General features: G+C 40.3%; 2 protein-coding genes across 5 annotated transcripts in view; both read right to left on the reverse strand.

The window, feature by feature from the left end:
* Positions 1 to 3,990: 3,990 nt before the first annotated feature.
* LOC130558509 (endothelin-2) lies at positions 3,991 to 11,088 on the reverse strand. 3 transcript variants are annotated; one of them, XM_057340957.1, is made up of 5 exons: positions 8,086 to 11,088; positions 6,594 to 7,960; positions 6,108 to 6,221; positions 5,439 to 5,597; positions 3,991 to 5,344 (listed from the first exon to the last, which is right to left on the reverse strand). In XM_057340957.1, the coding sequence occupies exons 2-5, from the start codon at positions 6,833 to 6,835 to the stop codon at positions 5,254 to 5,256; spliced, it is 606 nt and encodes a 201-aa protein (XP_057196940.1). In that variant the 5' UTR covers positions 6,836 to 7,960; positions 8,086 to 11,088; the 3' UTR covers positions 3,991 to 5,253. The 3 variants fall into 3 exon arrangements, with proteins under 3 accessions (XP_057196940.1, XP_057196941.1, XP_057196939.1); XM_057340958.1 differs by having other exon boundaries at positions 6,594 to 6,744; positions 7,330 to 11,088; XM_057340956.1 differs by having other exon boundaries at positions 6,594 to 11,088.
* A 236-nt stretch (positions 11,089 to 11,324) lies between these two features.
* LOC130558508 (transcription factor HIVEP3) overlaps positions 11,325 to 18,997 on the reverse strand; it is a 57,853-nt gene continuing 50,180 nt past the window's right edge. For both annotated transcript variants that reach the window (XM_057340954.1, XM_057340955.1), the window contains exons 3-7: positions 18,687 to 18,832; positions 16,032 to 16,207; positions 15,851 to 15,940; positions 14,071 to 14,681; positions 11,325 to 13,989 (exon numbers count right to left, since the gene is read on the reverse strand). In XM_057340954.1, coding sequence (XP_057196937.1) covers positions 13,321 to 13,989; positions 14,071 to 14,681; positions 15,851 to 15,940; positions 16,032 to 16,207; positions 18,687 to 18,832 — 1,692 coding nt within the window. In that variant the 3' untranslated portion in view covers positions 11,325 to 13,320. The remainder of the gene's footprint in view (positions 13,990 to 14,070; positions 14,682 to 15,850; positions 15,941 to 16,031; positions 16,208 to 18,686; positions 18,833 to 18,997) is intronic.

Here is an 18,997-nt window from a genome sequence, read left to right on the forward strand (position 1 = left end):
TCTCCGTTAGCTTTCCATTAGTGTTTCATTCCCCTCACCTGCCCCATGTAATTTTCCCGGTAATCTCCCCATTAGTGTTTCATTCTTGTCACCGTCCTTATGTCATTATCCCTCGTCAGTGTTCCCTTTATAAGTCCCTTGTATTCATTGTCCCGTGTCGGTTCATTGTCTATCCTGCCTTACCCTCCTTCATGTTGGATTACCCTTGTTCCTGTTCGGTGTGACCAGTCAAGTTTGTGGATTTATCATTTATATTTCTCTTGGACCTTGCTTATTTTTGCCCCCTTGTGGGAAGTTTTTAGTTTGAATTCTTGTTTTGTTTGTCGCGTTTTCCCCATGGTTAGTTTTTGTTTAATAAAGTTTTGTTTATCCTCTGTCTGCCTGCACTTGGGTTCTGTCCCAAACGGTGACACTATAGCGAAAGACTAAATCAATTGACCGATACTTCATCTACAGGCAGCAGAAAGAAAACAATGCACAGGTACTTATCAAAAAGGGAATTTAGATAGGAAAAGGTGTTTGTTTGGGTTTAAAAGGAAACCGACACTTCCTGTGGTGGAGACAAATAGAAGTCAGAAAGTGAAAGGGCTTGACTGAGGCCAGTGCCAGTTTTTACACACCGCCATTGCCAAATGTTCCAAATGCTGAAAAAAGCTGGGGAGACTGTTAAACACAGATCCAAGTACAGATATCTACTGCAACATCAGGACAATCAAAAGCTACAAGCAGAGGACTAAATGAACATTTCACCTCACCTGCCAGCTGGAAAATGTGGGTTTAAAAAGATTTTAAAAGATTAGCCTATGATACCTAATGCATACAGTAAGTCAAGCAAACAAATCAAAGCTTATGTCAATGTTACCAAAGTATTTTTATGAGAAAAGAAACCCTAGCAAAGGTCACTGCGTCGCTTGCATCACACACTTGGAAAACCCCCCAAAAATGTTAAGATTTGGTTCCTCATAGTTTCATTATGTTGACGTAACGCCAGGAATGTGTCACCACATGGAATTCTATAATTACATTTTTTTTGTGTGTGCTTCTGATAGTAAAAATATCAACTGCAGTAACAGTTGTTGGAAGACGTGCAACAGAAGGGCCATATGATGTGAGTTTATGCAATATGTGGTTTTTGTTTCAGTATTTTAAGAGGCATTTATCAAAAATATGACGTAAAGCTTTATTTCTCCTTAGGGTAGGTGATCTTGAGATGTGGTACTGAATATGGTTGAAAATATAAGTAGAGACAATATGTTCTGTGTCAACAACAAAGGCAACAGTGGATGAAAGCTGATTTTTAAAGGGGTCATATGAGACGGCTAAAACGAATATTATGGTTTGTTTTAGCTGTTATGCAATGTGTATACACGATTTAAGGTTCAAAAACGCTGTATTTTCCACATACCGTGCATGTTTGTATCTCCTCTTTGCTCCGCCTCTCTGAAACGTGTGGATTTTTTACAAAGCTCATCGCTCTGAAAAGCGAGGTGTGCTATGATTGGCCAGTTAACCAGTGCGTAGTGATTGGTCGAATACTGCAAGCGCGTGACCATATTTGGAACATCAGGTTCCAAAGCAATTGTACTGACAGGTACGCCCAACTTACTTGCGTATACATTTGGGCGGTCTTAGTCAAATCATACTACGAACTGATGTAGATTTGTGGGGGTGTGATTTAACAAACAGAATGTTGGTTGAAGTTGTAATTTTACTTTCTATTAGTGTACCTGCTCTTGATACTGAGCATTTTTTTTTTGGTTATTTAAGGTCTGTATGAAATTTTGCGGCATCTAGTGGTGAGGCTGCAAATTGCAACCAACGCCTCACTTCATCGCTCACCCCTCCCTTTCAAAGCACTACGGCGACTGACACAGGACTAAGATATCTTCATGTTTTCGCTTCTTTGCCGAAGGAGATAAGGTATTTACGAAACGCTCTCTAGAGCAGTTTGTCCGTTTAGGCCGGGCTACTGTAGAAACAACATGGTGAATTCCATGCATGGAGGCCCGCGGTGTATGTAAACAGAAATAGCTCATTCTAAGGTAATAAAATCATAACGCTTCATTATGTAACGTCTTTATACACCTCGACAGACACAGTTATCTATATTATATTGCATTTCTATCAATAGATCCTCCAAAAATTATACACAGCACCTTTAAGTGCACCATTCATCTATTTACAGATGCTTATTTCAATACTGACACACGGAAAACAGCTTGGGCATGTAACTGGGCATTGTTCCCTTGAAACAGTAATTAAATATGATCACCTTTCCGCATATTGTATAATCACGCTTTAACACAAACAACATACTTGATTACTTATCACCCTGTACAATAATTTGATATCAAAGTAGATAAACTATATCTCTATCAGTGATACACTGATACAGTAATACAAAACACAGCTGAAGTTAACTCTTACGGGGCAACCAGGTCAGGACCAAAAGCGTTTCTCACATGCCTTGCATTGAAACAGTTCATTAAGATGGTTGGCCTAATGGTTAGAGAGTCGGACTCGTGACCAGAAGGTTTTCCCAGGGCCGGCGGGTAACAACTGAGGTGCCCTTGAGCAAGGCACCGTACCCCTACTTGCTCCCCGGGCGCCGCAGTGATAGCTGCCCACTGCTCCGGGTGTACGTGTGGTCACCACTTGCTGTGCGTGTGTTCACTACTCTCTGGATGGGTTAAATGCAGAGGTCACATTTCGGGTATGGGTCACCATATCTGACAAATAGGTCACTTTCACTATTCATGCCTGCACCCGTGACTGAAGGGAAAAACGTGCCAGTGTTTTATGCTTTGCATTATCAACCGCCGTCTACTTTATTTCTCTTCCTTTCATTTACCTCTGATGGGCTTTCCTGTCATTCTCTTCACTCTCAATGTAGTGGCAATTGGGATGGAATGTGTACAGGCATCCTGTTTTCGATGTGGGACAAAGAGTTCAGTAGAGTTCAATAAAGATTTGGTGACACCAACAATCACCAAACGCAATGCGAAAATGATGGTTGTCAAATTGTTATTTCCTGTCTGCCATTGATCAACAAACAGAAAGTTGTGCACAAAACGTACATCATTGGTTGAGTTAATGTTGCTGTGTTGGGGTTGAAAGAATTGGCAACGTTAACTTGAAGCCTTAAATACAGACTTGCCTACAAACCCTCACAGCACCTAAAGTTCATTTACCTCAGCTTTATATTTGATCATTACGTAACTGTTTACCCAGAGGCGTGTTGACGTACATATTTTTCCTTGGTATTGTGACCATCAAAGATTTCTATCATATCATCAATCACTGCAATCCTGTCACATTTCATTGAGAAGAAATACTAAGATGGTTTAAGACATTAAAGGTTTTGCTTAATACAAATACCTGGATTTGTGTGACATACAGTAGTTGTGGAAAAAATGCATGCTAAATAAAAAAAAGGCCCTGTTCACATTTGACAAAAATTATCAATTCATTTACGGAAGATGTGGAATTTGGAAACTGGCCTTGTGTGCACTGTTGGCCTTTGTTGTCCGTCTCGACAGGAAAATGGAAAACATCAGGACTGTTGTTGTTCATTGCTATTGTCTACACTTTTTCTTTCCCATGCGACTGCAAGCTTCCTGCATAATTCACCTGCTCTACAAGAGTCACTCTTTCACATCACAACAACATGCCAGCGAGCTCAAAACAAATGACTTTTCAACCACGTACTGTACACACCCACACGATTTAAGTGCCAAGGTGCTTTGTCAATCGAGGAATAGGCAGCAATCCAGGGCATTTCATTTTATTTGCTTATGATATGGGCTTTCTTTGGAATTGTATTATCTTTTTAACCCTGTCTATGCAGGGCACAGACTGTAGGTTGCCCTGTGTTTCCGCTTGGACACAAAGATGTATAAAACGAATTCTATTTACACATTGCACATTATACAAAATATGATCATTATACAGTAAATAAATAAACGACAACAATAATCATTTTAGAATGGATTTATTAGTATATTATGACAGCTATTACAAATGTACTATTGCTTTTAATCTGTGCTCAATAATTCAGAAAGTAATATACAATAAATAGAACAAATATTGATGAAACTATGCTGCTGTCGCATGAAAGAAACAAACAGCATCTCATTTATCTATACAGATAGCAACTAATAACTTTCCCATTCAGATCTCTCATGCAACTCCCTTTGGCCTTTATCCACAGACATCAAATTGATGGTAATTATTAAGACATTTAGATGAGATTAAGAAAAGATTATAATCCGTTACCATTAAAATAATCTTGTGGCCATAACAACAGATTGCAACAACACAACAGCATTTATAAATTTATATAACAACAGTTAAAGGATAGATATTTAATGGACGTAAACAAAAGGGATTATCCTTGTGGGCTATTCCAAACCAAATGCCCATCCTTGTGCTCACACTGGCCACTTGGAAGGCATCACAAATAGTGCTTTGGACACTGGTCCATAGCATCGGATGCCAGTGTGCTGCTGACCCACCAGACTTCTTAACCAGCGTATCCAGCTTCATCTGAAAGACCATGTGTCAAACCAGATTCATCATCTTAGATTTGCCTAGTTATGCCTGCAGTACGGAAATTCATGCTGGTCATTTTTTTGCTCAAGAAGTAAAGAACACCTCCTCTTAAATGATTTGGGAAATGATTCATGATTTATACATTCAGTAAAAATGTTCCAAGATTAAATTCCTTTTGTTTTGACACTAAATGCAAAAATTGGTTTGCCTATTACTAGCACACGTAAATATTGAATTAACGAAAAATGCAGGCCTTTAAATTTGTCTGTCCTGAACATTGACTTTTTTGTCTCGCTTTTATTATCTTCCGTTTTCCATTTGAAATGAAATAATAAACAAATCAACTGACTATACAAGGTTGCCAAAATACTGACAACCATCACTCCTGTAGATGTCGACTCCAACAGTAGCCAGACATTGGATATCTGTGTCCTTTAAACCAACGTGTTTGTGAACAAACTCTAGCACTCAAGCAACTAACCATCTTTGCTCATACCTCCCCTATTTCGTACTGTCCCAACAGACAGAAACAGTTCAACTTGAACCTCCTTGGGCTCTTCAGTAAAAGGCCCTGTTTCCGTTACTAGCGATGTGCTGCTTCCCGCATGCAGCATCTCTTTGTTCTGCTGGCCCATGTTGCACAAGGGTCATTTCTTGTTCAAACGCTCGCTCTCCCGTCTCTCCTGCCGCAGGGTCGGGATTTCATCTGTAGCCAGGTTTACTAGCCCCGGATGCCCACTGTCTAGTGCGGGTGGCCTTTTCCATGGCCCTGACTCTAGCTTGAACCAGGTTCCTGAAACGACAGATGAATTTGCATGAGCAATGGCGCTAATAAGGGCACGATCACAGCTGAGTCAGTGAATTAGGTGTGCACAGTTTGACCTTACCTGAGGAAAGTCATGACGTCTGACCGAGCCCCAGGGGTGGTAGACTCCCCCAAAACCAGAACTCCTGGACTGGCATTTTCTGAGTCATTTTTGGGCTGATCCTCTTTTTCACGCATGGGTTCAGATGGGTTCACAAGCATTATGGCAGGATTCTCAGAACTTGGAAAGACCAAAATAATCAAAATGAGTCATTTGAATAAACACAGTATTGACTGTTCTAAGCAACATGTATCAATAGATTTATTATTCATTAGATCATGACGTCACAGAGATTGAACAACAACTGATTGTTATACCAAATACATACATTCATAACTTATGAATACAGCTGATAAAGCTGATAATAGACACGAATGTCACAGTGACTAAGCAACCCGTCCTGATGACAAAGGGTTTCTCTTTCTCGGAGAAATTGCATTCCTACCAGCCCGAGTTGTTCTTATGCGCTCTCAAACTCTGACTCATCAGATAAAACGCTTTCATCTAAGTATTTAAAACAATAAAAAATCCTCCTGCTTCTCTGGTATTACCTTACACCCTATTGATAACTCTGCAAGCCTTGAGTACGCCCTTCCTACGAACACTGGTATTCAAACGATATTCTGATAATGTCCGATTACTCCCTTAATGAGTAAGTAATGTCTGACGCAGATGAGAGATAATTCTCACCTATAGAGGCAGAAAGCATTGCAGGTCCGATCTGCAGGGTTGGTGCAGAAGCAGCGGCCAGTAGACCTTCGCCGGCGAGACAGTGGACTGCCCAATCCGTATATTGTAGTCTTACTGCACAGAAGACACCCAGGGAGTCATCGATTAACTTATGAGAAAGGGTATAGCATAAAGTATAGCACAACGAGACTTTGTACTGTTTAAAGCTTAAAGGATTACAGCCTGTGCCAAGACATTTCAAGATAAAAAGCAATAAATCTAGCACAAGACTCAATAGCGAGTCCTACTGAACTCAGATCACGAATAAGCACTTTCACTTAAAGACCCCGTTTAAATTTCTCTGCAATGATTTTCTAACTCTTGGAACGTGGACGGCTCTGCCATGATGCCGTTTCAATCTGGCGAGCTATCTGAAGAGTCTTCAGTATTGGCTGAACTTTTGTATTGTTGTTTACTTGCGTACAAATAACTCGGGTTAGCCCTCACCTTGGCGTGTTCACCCAGATAATATCCAGATGGCAGAAATAATGGCATTCTGAGTCCAGCTGGTTGTTGCAGGAGCAGCGTTTGGTCCTGACCCTATGGGCAGCCGGTGGGTCGCTCGGGTCAGTCTGGGGCCCTAGAGGCAACCCCCCTCCTGCAAAGAGAGAGGAGTGGAGATGGAACTCCGTAAACTGTCCCGTAAACAGCGAGGGCCACAAGATTCCAGAGAAAAGTTTATGAGACATGAAAAGCTTTGTGCATCAAATTATTATTATGTTTGTGTTCGCTTCATCCCCTCTTCTCGGTGCAAAATGCGTTATTTTATAATCTTATGTAATCGTGAACACGATCCAAGATGTTTGATCTTAATCTTTGTAGCGGGTGGCTTAGGTTTACAGTCATTTATACAAGCTTCTGTGGGAGCTGGCAATTTGGCGTTATAAAAGTGACACTGAATTGATCGATTATGAGCTCCTGACACGTATTGTTAGGCAGCTGAACTGGTGTTAACAAAATACTTCTAAAAAAACCTGAATTCACACTTACTTTTATGAAACTTGTGCAGACAAGTTTAAAGGATAAAAGAAATAAATGTACATAAAAAAACCACTTGAAAGAATCCTAGAAATCTTGCTTTGAAAATATGGGCCGTTTGAAGGAATCGTTTAAATTTGCCATGGAAAATAATAAAAATAATAGCACACACACACACACACACACACAAATAGAGGTTTTTTACCTTCCTGAGTTGTACACAAGATAAACATGAAGATCAGTGTAGTTCTTGATTCCATTGTTCGGAAGTCTTGATATACACAAGTCCAGATGTTCCCCTAAAGCAACAGTTCTCAGCTGCAGGTGCTCGTCTAATGTTGAAGCGTCCTGTTTGGCCTCACTTATAGCTCTGGAGATATGCACCACCCCCTGCTAGGGTGACTCTCATGGGTGGCACTTACACAACTTCAGCTTGCCTTCGCACCCTGTGACATCCCAAGAATCTCTGCCTTGGCAAAACAGAGGTCAGTGGATTGTTTGTGAGGAAGAGACCCAATACGATAAAGGTATAAAGTTTAGGGAAAACTACAACGTTAACCATAAACATGGATCGACTGGGAATGGAGGTCGTGGGGGTGGACATTTGGCATAAGGGATATCTACAGATTTGTGGTTTTGCATAGATCCCGTCGCAGCCACTTTGCAGGACAATCCAGTGTCCCATGGAAAGAATGATGACCATGGGAAACTTTCGATCTATGAGGGCCAGGTGTGGGTGGACAGTGTGGAAAGGAAGCGAGCGTTTGGGAGCTTCCTGTGCCCTCGGGTCAATATTTGATTCTGAATGCACAAAGTAATCACTGATAAAGAGTCTCCTAAGGGGACAGAAAAATGATCTGGTTTTATATGATTCCCTTGGATATTAGCGGTGGTAAGTGTGTCTTACACAATTTGCGGAAATCAGAAAATTTAATAAAGAAAATATATTTAAAAGCATCACCTCGAATTATTTCTAGAGCATTCCATTGGGTGTACGATGAGAAATGTGATGAGATGTTGACTTAGCTTGTCAAAGAAATCAAAATTTCCGCACTCTGTAAAAAAATGATACCGTCTTACATTTTTAACCACAACCGCAATGTTATAAGTACAGTCCAAATGTTTTTCGCATTCCTTCAGATTATCAAAACAGATATAAGAAAAAGGTACAACTGTTGCAAGTTGCAGCAACTCACCACTGGGCAAAATGTAAGTCGAAACAGTAAACGCCTATTTGTTTGTTCTTACATTTTTTTCAAATGAAAAAAAAAAAGGAACTGAGGACGTTCAGAACTCTTCATAATAAACATTACATTTTCGTAAGGGTTAGCCGTGACCTATGTCAACACGGGGCACAGCCTCGAGGTACCGAATTTGCAAATGCGGCCCCCTAGCGTGGGATGCGCACACAGTGTCCATTGAGCGCACACGTGTTTAGAGGTTCAGCAAGCAGCCATTGTGGGTGATGCAAATGCTATTGCGCTTACATGCAAATGCATGACATGATCTCTCCACATACTTTCATTAACGTGATTTTATCATTTGCGTCATTAAAACAGAGACGAGGTTTGTTGAATCTCTTACCGCTGCTTCGAAAAGTACCTCCGATAAGGAAATATGGGAATATGGAAATATTAGCAATAGTAATCGGACATACAGATGGCATACATCCTCCCACACTTAGATTTTGAATTGCAAAGGGCAGCATGGTCTTAATCACTTTCAGAGTTTAAGCCCCTTAGAATGCTCTTAAAACTTACGGAACTGTTTCGCACATAAATTGCAGCTCATTTGCATCCAGTCGAAATATTTTTGCCTCATAAACTCTATATAACGTCTCGTGCTATTTCTGAGCAAGAAATAAGCTTAGGTAGACGTTTGGCAGCGAGTTTTCTTCTCATTGCTGCCAAATCCTGTCTTCTGCAGATGGATAAAAGAATGTGTGACACGGTGGAGGAAGTCACTGCGGAGTGATGGAACACATTCCTCTGTGCATTCCAGAGACGCAGGAAACGTGTTTATCCCTCCAAAATCCACTCTTTTCCTTTAAACCCTGCTCATCACTGCTGCTCTGAGAAGAAGGAAGACCGTTGTTACATTTCAGATTCTTTGTTAGCCATGAAAACCTGAGCAATGAATGTTTGTTTTTCTTTGCAACTTTAGGCTTTCACTTACATGATGAACACATCCAACTATACCCATGTGGATACATAACGCTGTCGTCTAATGTGCGATATATACTGTATAACCTGTGGCTGCAAACCTTCAAGGAACAGTTCACCCAAAAACGAAAATTCGGTCATCGTTTACTCAAGTTGTTCCAAATCTGTTCAAATGTCTTTGTTCTGTTGAACACAGAGAAAGATATTTGGAAGAATGCTTGTAATCAAACAGTTCTTGGCCATCACTGACTAGTTGGAAAAATTGCTTTATTGATTTCTTTGTTCTGTTAAACACAGAAGAAGATATTTTGAAGAATGTAGGAAAGCAAACAGTTCTGGGGCACTTTTGACTACCATTGTCATTTTTCCAACTATGGGAGTCAATGGTGGCTAAGAACTGTTTGGTTACAAGCATTCTTCCAAATATCTTTCTCTGTGTTCAACAGAACAAAGAAACTTTTACAGATTTAGAACAGTAATGAGTAAGGAGTAAATGATAACAGAATTTTTATTTTTGGGTGAACTGTCCCTTTAAGAGCACTTAAATGGTTGCTTACAGGCTATGGCATTGTTACTATAAAAACAAAGTGGTAAAAATGGTTTATACGAACAAGGACAAAGCACAATCAAATGAATCTGAAGACTGCAGATACTCCCTCATTGTGTGCTCTGACTATAGGGAGGTATAATATTGACACTTAAATGCTGTCGTCCCCACCTCCCATAAAAATTCGACCCGTCCCATTCAGTTGGTGATGGTTCAACAACACGGTCTATTCTCAACCTCCGTCTGTCAAGCTGCACGAAGTCTATTCTAATGTGTCAGAATCTGTCACCTGTGAATCTGTTATCTGTGACAGAATTTGTTTACCCAAACATAAAGACTAACAAATTCTCTCCCTTTTTAGTCACCAATATTTAGGTTGGTAGTCACTGATAATTTTCTGCTCCAATGAGCTGTTAACTTAAACCTGGTAATCACGAAGTGAGTGAGTTCAGAAACAGTGAATAAATGTTCACAAAATTGATTTACTCATAAACCACATCTCATTTTCAGCTCTTAAGGTAACAGCTCACTGGAAAAGATTATCAGTATATAACGTCTTAAAACCCACTGAAGGGTCTTGAAATTTCGAAAGTTTTTGTTTGATGTGTTGACAGTTTCCACTTAAACCGGAAGTTAGGATGAGAAATATCGAGGGGCTCCTCCCCCTTTTAAATTAGCCAATAGCATTTAGTTTACCTTTTACGAGAAGCTGTGGTGCAGAATGACGTCATAAAAATCACCGACCCAATTGGAGGAAGTGCTGTCCCTGCGTCCCGTTTCCATATTATCAGTTTGGTCCCATGACTTCCATAGACGTATACAGCACAAAGTCTTAAGAACTTTGTCATCACATTTAAACATGACAATTCTTCAAAATATATTAAAATAAGTAATAGGCTAATGCTATACTGATTTAAAATCAATAGTACAAAATAACTTTATAGGTAAGAAAAGTATTAATGAAACTTTTGTCTCTTCTCTAGATATGAATGAGCACCATCACCTCATTACAAACGTTTTCCTCCCTGCAGATTCTAGAACGGAACTAAAGGAACATAGTTTTATGGTAGTACGCTTTATATCATCCTTCAAGTCGGCGTCGCGTCAGACACAGCCTGTAAATATAGACAAAATTGTAAAGGGAAGGTTAATATTTAGACCAGACTGAAGTCATGGGAAACGAATAGTGACAAGGCAAAAAGGGTCGGACCATATTTACAGTGGCTTGCAAAAGTGTTCAACCCCCTTCATTTTATTCACATTTTGTTATGCTGCTGCCTTATCTTAAACTACTTTAAATGATTATTTTTTTACATTAATCTACACTCCATGCACAATAATGTACTTATTTTTGTTTTTTATTTTTAATAAATTTGCAAAGCTGTCAAAAATCTGTTTTTTGTTTTGTCATTATTGTGCATGGAGTGTAGATTAATGTAAAAAAATAATCATTTAAAGTAGTTTAAGATAAGGCAGCAGCATAACAAAATGTGAATAAAATGAAGGGGGATGAACACTTTTGCAAGCCACTGAAAATTATATAGTCACTTGACCTATTTAACTTGGGAATTACCATGTATTCATCATTTTGCCATTGAACTTTTAGGGAGGACGAATGACAACTAGAAAACAGAATTTCAAGACTCACAGTGGGCAAGATTTTCATGGTGAGCCACATTTCTTGTCTAGATGCATACAGTACTGGCACCAAAATTTTATTTTAAACCGGTATTTTTAGAAACATTTAGAAAAACAATTTATAAACATGATACAAAGCAAAAATAGAAAACAGACAAGACGCTACCTAATTCATGGTTTTCTAAAGCACACATACAATGGCTTTTTCTTTTTTAGACAATTAATTCTGCCCCTAAACTCTAAATCCATTTCCATGTATAATTTAAATAGAAAAATGCTGGGAACTTCATTATTGTATCTTTCTACACATCAAGAGTTCATTTTGTTTGTGACAAAGGACTAAAAATAATCTTATAAGAGGCTATATAAAAATTTGTCATAATTAGTTTCATGATTTGACACGAAACAAATGATTTTCTTAAGAAGGAATGTGAAATGTTTCAACTTAACGACAAAAACAGATCTTGTAAAGTATTTCTGGTCACACACAGTTATAAAACTCTTAACAAGCTGTTAAAGTACAACAAAACATGTGACATCATTGATTCTCAAGAGAAATGGTCTACAACACTCATGAAATAGCCTTGAATAAACTGACTTTAGGAAGTGAACAGATGTTCTGCCACATCTCAAGCTCAACTGTTTTTCATTTGGGAATATAATGAGAATATAAATTCTTGTGGAAGCCCGGATAATTAAAGCCCAAGCTGTTATCATTTTCTCCAGAACTCATGAAACCTGTTTTGTAAAGACGATGAACGCACTTCCTCACAGCCCACAGAAGTCCACCTACTCAGCCATGGACGGTTGGAGAAAGTGAAAGAAGAGAAAAAGTGAGAGCGACAGACAGAGAGACTGAGAGGTTGTATGAATAAACCAACTGCACCACCTGCTGGTCGAAAAACAACAGACACCAATCAAAAGCGAGTTTAGTAATTTGCGGTGTACCTTTATTGGTTCAGAAATTCAAAATTTCTGTGACAAATTTGGAGGGCATCTGATCCACCCAGAAGCTCGTCTATCGACTCCACTGAAATCCTGTCCAGTTTCTTCATTTCAAGTCTTGAGATAACTAAAAAAACTATTAACAAAAAGTGTAAAGAATAAAAATGACAATAGAAATCCCTTTAAAAACCAAAGTAAACAAATGTTCTTATTTTCACATAACAATAAATATGGACCATAGACTTTCTATCTGTACAGAGACAATTTATCTAATCATTTCACTTGTATTATAAAAAATATGACTTCAGTGCAATTTCCCTGCGAGGCTCATCGTAAAGCCTTCATCTCAATCTTCTCGCCTCATTAACCCTGATGTAGAAAGTAAAAACATCTCCCAATTCTGTGAACACCGGCTCCAAACGCAAAAAAACGTATTTATATATAAAAAAAATTCACAGCCTTTTATCTTTGCCAACACTTCAAGCAGTAAATCTGGACAGAAAAGGCACACATCACTATAATTTGCGCAATACTGGACACGAGAGAAAATTTCGGAATTACTTGTGATTTAAATTTCCATCTTGGTCGTTACGAAAAGTATTCATAGCCATACTTAAGTGTTTTTGTACATAATTATACATATTCAAATAGATATATTAAGATTGCAATAAAGATACAGGAGGGACAGATACTACAATTGATTTACAGAAATATTTTTTACCAAGAAAAAAGTGCATCATATTACAATCGTATATATTGCAGAACAAACATTTACCAAGTTACCAATAGTATTGAAAATTTGTATATAAAAAATAAGCGCATTACAAAACAGAAAAACAATAGTAGTATTAGCAGTAGAAAGCAATTCATCATTGTGCACGGAGGGTTTTAAGTGCTGTCTGGATCACCTTCCCGAACATCCGTCCGAAGGAGAGCCACGTCCCCTAAGTGACGGTGCTACGGGCTTTCCCGTCTGTCTAGTTTCTCGAGATGAAATCCCTTCATGCGAGATCTTATCTTCTCTTTTATCTACTCTTCTAGATTTTTCTGAACCACATGTATGAGTAGCAGAGCTGGAGGCGCCATATTGCTTTCTGACCTTCGCAGTTTGTTGCTCTGCACACTGCTCTAGAGGGGACGGTTTGGGTAACGTCAAGCTTGTGCTAGGACAAGACGGGTCGCACAGGCTAGTTCCATCACCTCGGCTTTGCGCTCTTCGCGGAATCGTTTCCGGATGCGAGATCCATGGGAAATCTCTCCTGACCGGAGAAAATGGGGAGTCCTCTTTGGGAGAGGTGGGTGACGGGGTGGAAGATGACTGTCGTTCCAGTTTGGGTCGAGATCTGGGTCTGAGCTGCACCATTTGTATGCCCCCTATCGGAATCATGTGATAGGGCATGCGGGCTTGATCTTGGGAGTGTAACGGAAGGTGGCTGAACATGCGGTCCACTGTCCTTGGTGTCACAGGGGCGGGAGAGAAAGTCTCGCTTGGAGAGAATCGTAGGGCTGGGGAAAGCAAGCTGGGATCTGGGGGCGTACGCTCCTGCAGAACTGGTTGAGTTCCAGGTTTGTCCTGTAGGGGAAGATATGGTATAGTACCAAACATCTCTCAAAGCATCGGCAAGCATATATTCTTGAACATAATGTAACCTACCTGTTGACCCTCGGTAGCTGGTGTGCTCGTGTCCCAGTGAAGCCCTGCTGGTGAGCTGTGAGGTCGATGCTGGGGCTTAAGGAGTGTTGGAGAGGACAATCCTCTGGCGCTTCGGTACCGGGCAAGTGAAACAGGCCTCAGGGGTGAGAGGGGTCTTAATGGAGAAAGGGGCCTGATGGGTGATAGACCCCTCTCGGGGGAGGGAGAAAGATGTCGACTGGAAGAAGACAAATCAAGCCTGGGAGATAGACTTCTGAGAGGTGAGCCCTCGCTGTTAGGCGAGAAGGTCCTTGGGGACACCTCCCAGGCCTTGCGGGAGAACGACGCTCTCTTGCTGCCCGGAGAAGCAGCTCGTATTCCTGGCCAGGGTCTGCGGGGTGAGGAGTATCCTTCGATGGCTGTAGGGTCAGAAGGCTCCGTCTGGGACGCTTGGCCACTTTCCGATAAGTCTCCTACGGATTGCCGAGTGTCAGTGGAACAGGAGGATGGGTCATCGTGGGAGGAACATTCCTCTTCCTCATCATCGTCATCATCTGCTTCAGATTCTTCAACATCGGAGAACCGGTGCCCCTCGTGGTCTTCTGACTCGCATATGTGCTCCTCGCTGCCACCTGTTGGACAGAAATGGATATGCCGTTGACAATGTAGGAAGGCAAATAAACAAAAAAAGATGCTAATCTAAAATCGACAAACACAATCCTTATAGAATCAAGCATATAGCGTTATATAGCGTTCAAATACAAAGAAAGTGATGTGCTTCATTCATCAGCTACACTTAAAATTTTGTGAATGAAGGAATGAATGGGATGTCCTTGGAGCTTAGTTTGTCTTTCACATTTGTCATCCGTTTTGTGTTTCGGAGTACAAACTGAGAGACAGAGAGAGTGGGCGTGCATCACTGAGACAGCAAGAGAGAGAGACAGAATTTTCTGGCTTTATATAAACACAGTAAATGTAGGAGACTGAAGGTCAGTCTTGTTTCTCTTTACGGCATTCTTTCAACTTCTTTCAAATTTCAAGTCTAGAGCAAAAGCGATGTCTGCCTTGCAGTGTGCTTTCAACACAACACAACACAACACAACACAACACAACACAACACAACACAACACAACACAACACAACACAACACAACTCAACACAACACAACACAACACAACACAACAGGCATTTCGAAATGTCTGCATAAGGCAGAACAAGCATTTTGTCCAAAGAGAAAGGCATTTAAGTAACTTATTATGCACCGCTCCATATCGAAACAGTCCGAAATTTTTGTATGCGTTTTTTCGTATTTGTCTCTGGTTTGTACGGTGTCTCTGAATTGTTAAAAAAAGGCCACTCAAAATGCTTGCTGCGGATGCGAAAAACGCAGAAAATCGAACCCGGTCCGAATTTTCCGAAAACATCAGAGGCATTGTGTAAATGTGATTGACACAACGTGAGGTCGTATTTATTTTTTACCGTGCGGAAACTTCGGACGGAAATTTCGGATTCAATGTGCAATGGGCTTAAGTCTGATTATAGTGTGCGGTACATACAGTTCACGTTACATTTATGACTTGGACTTTCAAAGTATTTATGCAGTCCCTTGCACACAAACCCATGACCTTGGCATTGCAAGTGCCATGATCTATCAGTTTCTATTAGAGCGACTATAAAGAATAAGGACTTTTGCTAACTGGGCCAGGTTGATGAAATAATGACATTGCAAATACATACATATCTATACAATTCATTCCCATTCAAATAATCAATATCAACGAGTCCTCCTTGGCCACCTTACCTGCTTCCTCAGTTTCCAACTCATCCGACACACCCATCTCCAGACATTTCTTACCGTGGGCCTTGGACTTCATGTGCTTGGTAAGGTTCCCTTTGAGAAAGCAGATTTTCATTCTCAAAATGACATCTAGATACTACGCTTAAACGTTTGTGAAGAGACAAAGGAGATGGATGTAACCTACCTTTGGTTTTGAAGGCAAAGTTGCAGTGCTTACACACATAGGGACGGACGTCTGTATGAGTGCGAACGTGCTTTTTTAGCATGCTGGGCTTCTTGCAGCGAATCCCACACTCCCCACACACATATTTCCCTCTCCCTCGACCGCGAACATACACATAGTCCTCATTTGATTTATAACTGCAAAGGTAAGAGAGAGAGATAAAAACAGACAGGGAGGTTCATAAAAATAAATCATATCTCCTTGTTATTCCTTGAAACGTAATAATGTAATTCGATCACTTTCAATCTCTTAGGCAAGATTTCCAAAACCTGCTCTGCCTTCTACATTGTTGATGTTTTCGCTGGCAGGACCATTCCAATTTGAGACGTGGTTGGGAACACCTATTTGACCCAAAAGTGTGCAAATATAAAGAGACCAAAACGGTTTTGGTCTCGTACGCAACACCCAATGGACAGTGTATTTTAGTTAAGAAACAAATGACATCTTTTCAACAGCAAACATGTCTAAAGGGGAATGTCTAAAATGTTCCCTTCACACCAACAAGTGAAGTCACTAGACCACAGTACTAAGAATAGCTCTCCGCCAGAAAGTCATTTACTCAACCTCATGTAAACACGTACGCTGCTATTTTTAACACAAAGCAGACATTTTTGAAGAATGGTTAAGCGGCTCTTGACAGCTTGACGGACGTGACACTGTTCGAACGCTACTGCGAAATGATTTTGTGTTTCATAGAAAGAAACGGCATATGGGTTCAAAACAACGTGAGCGTGGGTAAATAATGACAGAATTGTCATTTCTGGATGAAATGCAGAGTTTCCTTAGTTTCTCCTGTCGAGAAGATCTAGACAGCCGTACATTCCTTTGCCTACATCTTTGTATATAACGGAGCAGTTTGCAATACAACAAACTATGAAAGTGCATAAACCTTCCAAAGGTGAAATTGTCTAGCCGATGATGCGAGCCCTGCAGTTGGAGAGATTACATTAATGTATAATTGCATTATTGACTGCTAGGGTATGAATCCTCATCTGCTTTATATGACATCTAAGCCTGATACCAACAGCATGAGATCTGCTGTTGAAAAATGTAAAAGCGTAAAAATGGCTGGTGTGTTTTCAAAATGTGTTACTAAACATCTGCTTCCAGGCAAAAGATGCCACATTACTTGTTTTGGATGCTATAAAAGTAATATTTCACCCTCCCAAAATTCTGTCACCATTTACTCACCCTCTTGTCATTTCAAACATGTATGACTTTCTTTTTTCTACAGAACACGAAAGCAGATATTTTGAAGAATGTCGTTAACCGGCACCCATTCACTTGCATTGGTTTTGCGTCCATACAATAGAAGTGAATGGGTGTAGGCGATGTTTGGTTACCAACTTTCTTCAAAATATCTATAGTTAGAAAAGATAAGAGAGTGAGTAAATGATGACAGAACGTTCATTTTTGGGTGAACTATCGCTTTAACTGAAATCAGAATTACATATACAAACACACATATTGAAAGGGACCAGACTACACAAAATACTGTGCGTGATGTATGGATAGTACACCTGGAGAGTGAAAAATAGGCGTTGGTGTCTTCTTTCAGGAGCATATTATCTCCAGCGAATAAAAAAGAGAGCAAGCTAGAAAAACAGTTGCGAGATGCAAGAGGAGCAAACACAAAGGGTGTTGATGGATGCGAGAAGTTTTGGAGACAAAATGGAGCGTGCCAGAGAGAAAGATTGATGTGATTAGGGAGCGTGTGGGTGTGCGAGGGAGAAGAACTGTATGAGCGCAATAAAGGCAGCGAGAGACAAAGGAAGCAGGAATAAAAATGCAGGCTGCGGTGAGTTGCTGCCGCAGTTTATGCTCTCAAACACAATAAGCCCGCACAAGCAGATGAATGAATGAGACTCGGCTAATAAATCCAAAGCTTTTGATGTCTACAGGTCAGCTTCTAAATCTCTGCCATTTATTATCCGCCCGTCCATCTGCTGTTTTTCTTTTTTATTTGGTCAATGCACCACAATAAATGCAAAAAAAGTAGCCAAGTAACAGCAATTAGTATATTCCTAAAAAAACAAATATCCTGTCAATCTTTGTTTGCAGCTAAAAGTGTTATTCTTCCGGTTTGTCCGCAGAAGGTGGAAACCTTGTTTCTATGCAAAAACACTTGGCACTAATGAGAAGCACCAGATAGGTATTTTCAGCATCCAAATTCATGCCTTTGAGCGAGGCGTGAAGTCTGCAGAGAACAGAATCAAGCACAAATGAAGTCCCTAATGGCTCATCGCTTCACCTGTACCACCTTGTCTTTGTCACTCACATACTGCAGCAAATAACAGCAAACATCTCAAGCTGAGTGGCTGTACTTAGCACTCAAAAAAGCTTTAGTGACGGAAAACACCAGACATGACCGGCAATGGTGGAAAAAGCTGAAAGTCACAGAGGGAACCTTTTTTATATTAAACCATGAATTCAGAAAATCCCACTACAGTATATTGATGTATGACACTCACATAGTGTTCAGAGGCTATTACATGGATAAAAGATTTTCATTTTGAACTGGCACTCCGTCCGCCCCTAAAATTCACTCCCTGGACTCAGACACTCAGCCTTAATGCAAAACTATAAACGCTAAGAATTTACAGTTTTTCTACTCACCCGCCCTCAAAAATGCCAATACGTGTTGCCTCGCTCTGTGTCGATGTTGTGGGCAGATCATCAGCACTCTTTATGTCTTTTTCCCCTCTTTCGTTTGGCAGTTCCTTCTTCACCTTGACGGGTGTGTTGGGCGGGGAGGCACGTACCTACTCCAGACACAAGTTAATTCACAAACACTGTAGTATCTACATCTACACTCAAATTCAAAATCTAGAAACTTTAAATAATGCGGCAGACAACAATACACGGTATAAATACAATACACTATAAAAAAGTAGTGCTGTCAACTCAATTATGTGCAGTTAATCGAT

The sequence above is a fragment of the Triplophysa rosa genome, linkage group LG8 (genome assembly GCF_024868665.1).
Source record: "Triplophysa rosa linkage group LG8, Trosa_1v2, whole genome shotgun sequence".
NCBI classification, from domain to species: Eukaryota; Metazoa; Chordata; class Actinopteri; order Cypriniformes; family Nemacheilidae; genus Triplophysa; species Triplophysa rosa.

Excerpts from the sequence above, each read along its gene's own strand:
- LOC130558509 (XM_057340957.1), bottom strand. The coding sequence starts at position 6,835 with ATGTCTCATAAACTTTTCTCTGGAATCTTGTGGCCCTCGCTGTTTACG. Across the intron at positions 6,222-6,593 it reads ATCTGGGTGAACACGCCAAG|TAAGACTACAATATACGGAT; the intron begins GTGAGGGCTAAC and ends TCTTCTGTGCAG. Across the intron at positions 5,345-5,438 it reads GACGTCATGACTTTCCTCAG|GAACCTGGTTCAAGCTAGAG; the intron begins GTAAGGTCAAAC and ends CTGTCGTTTCAG.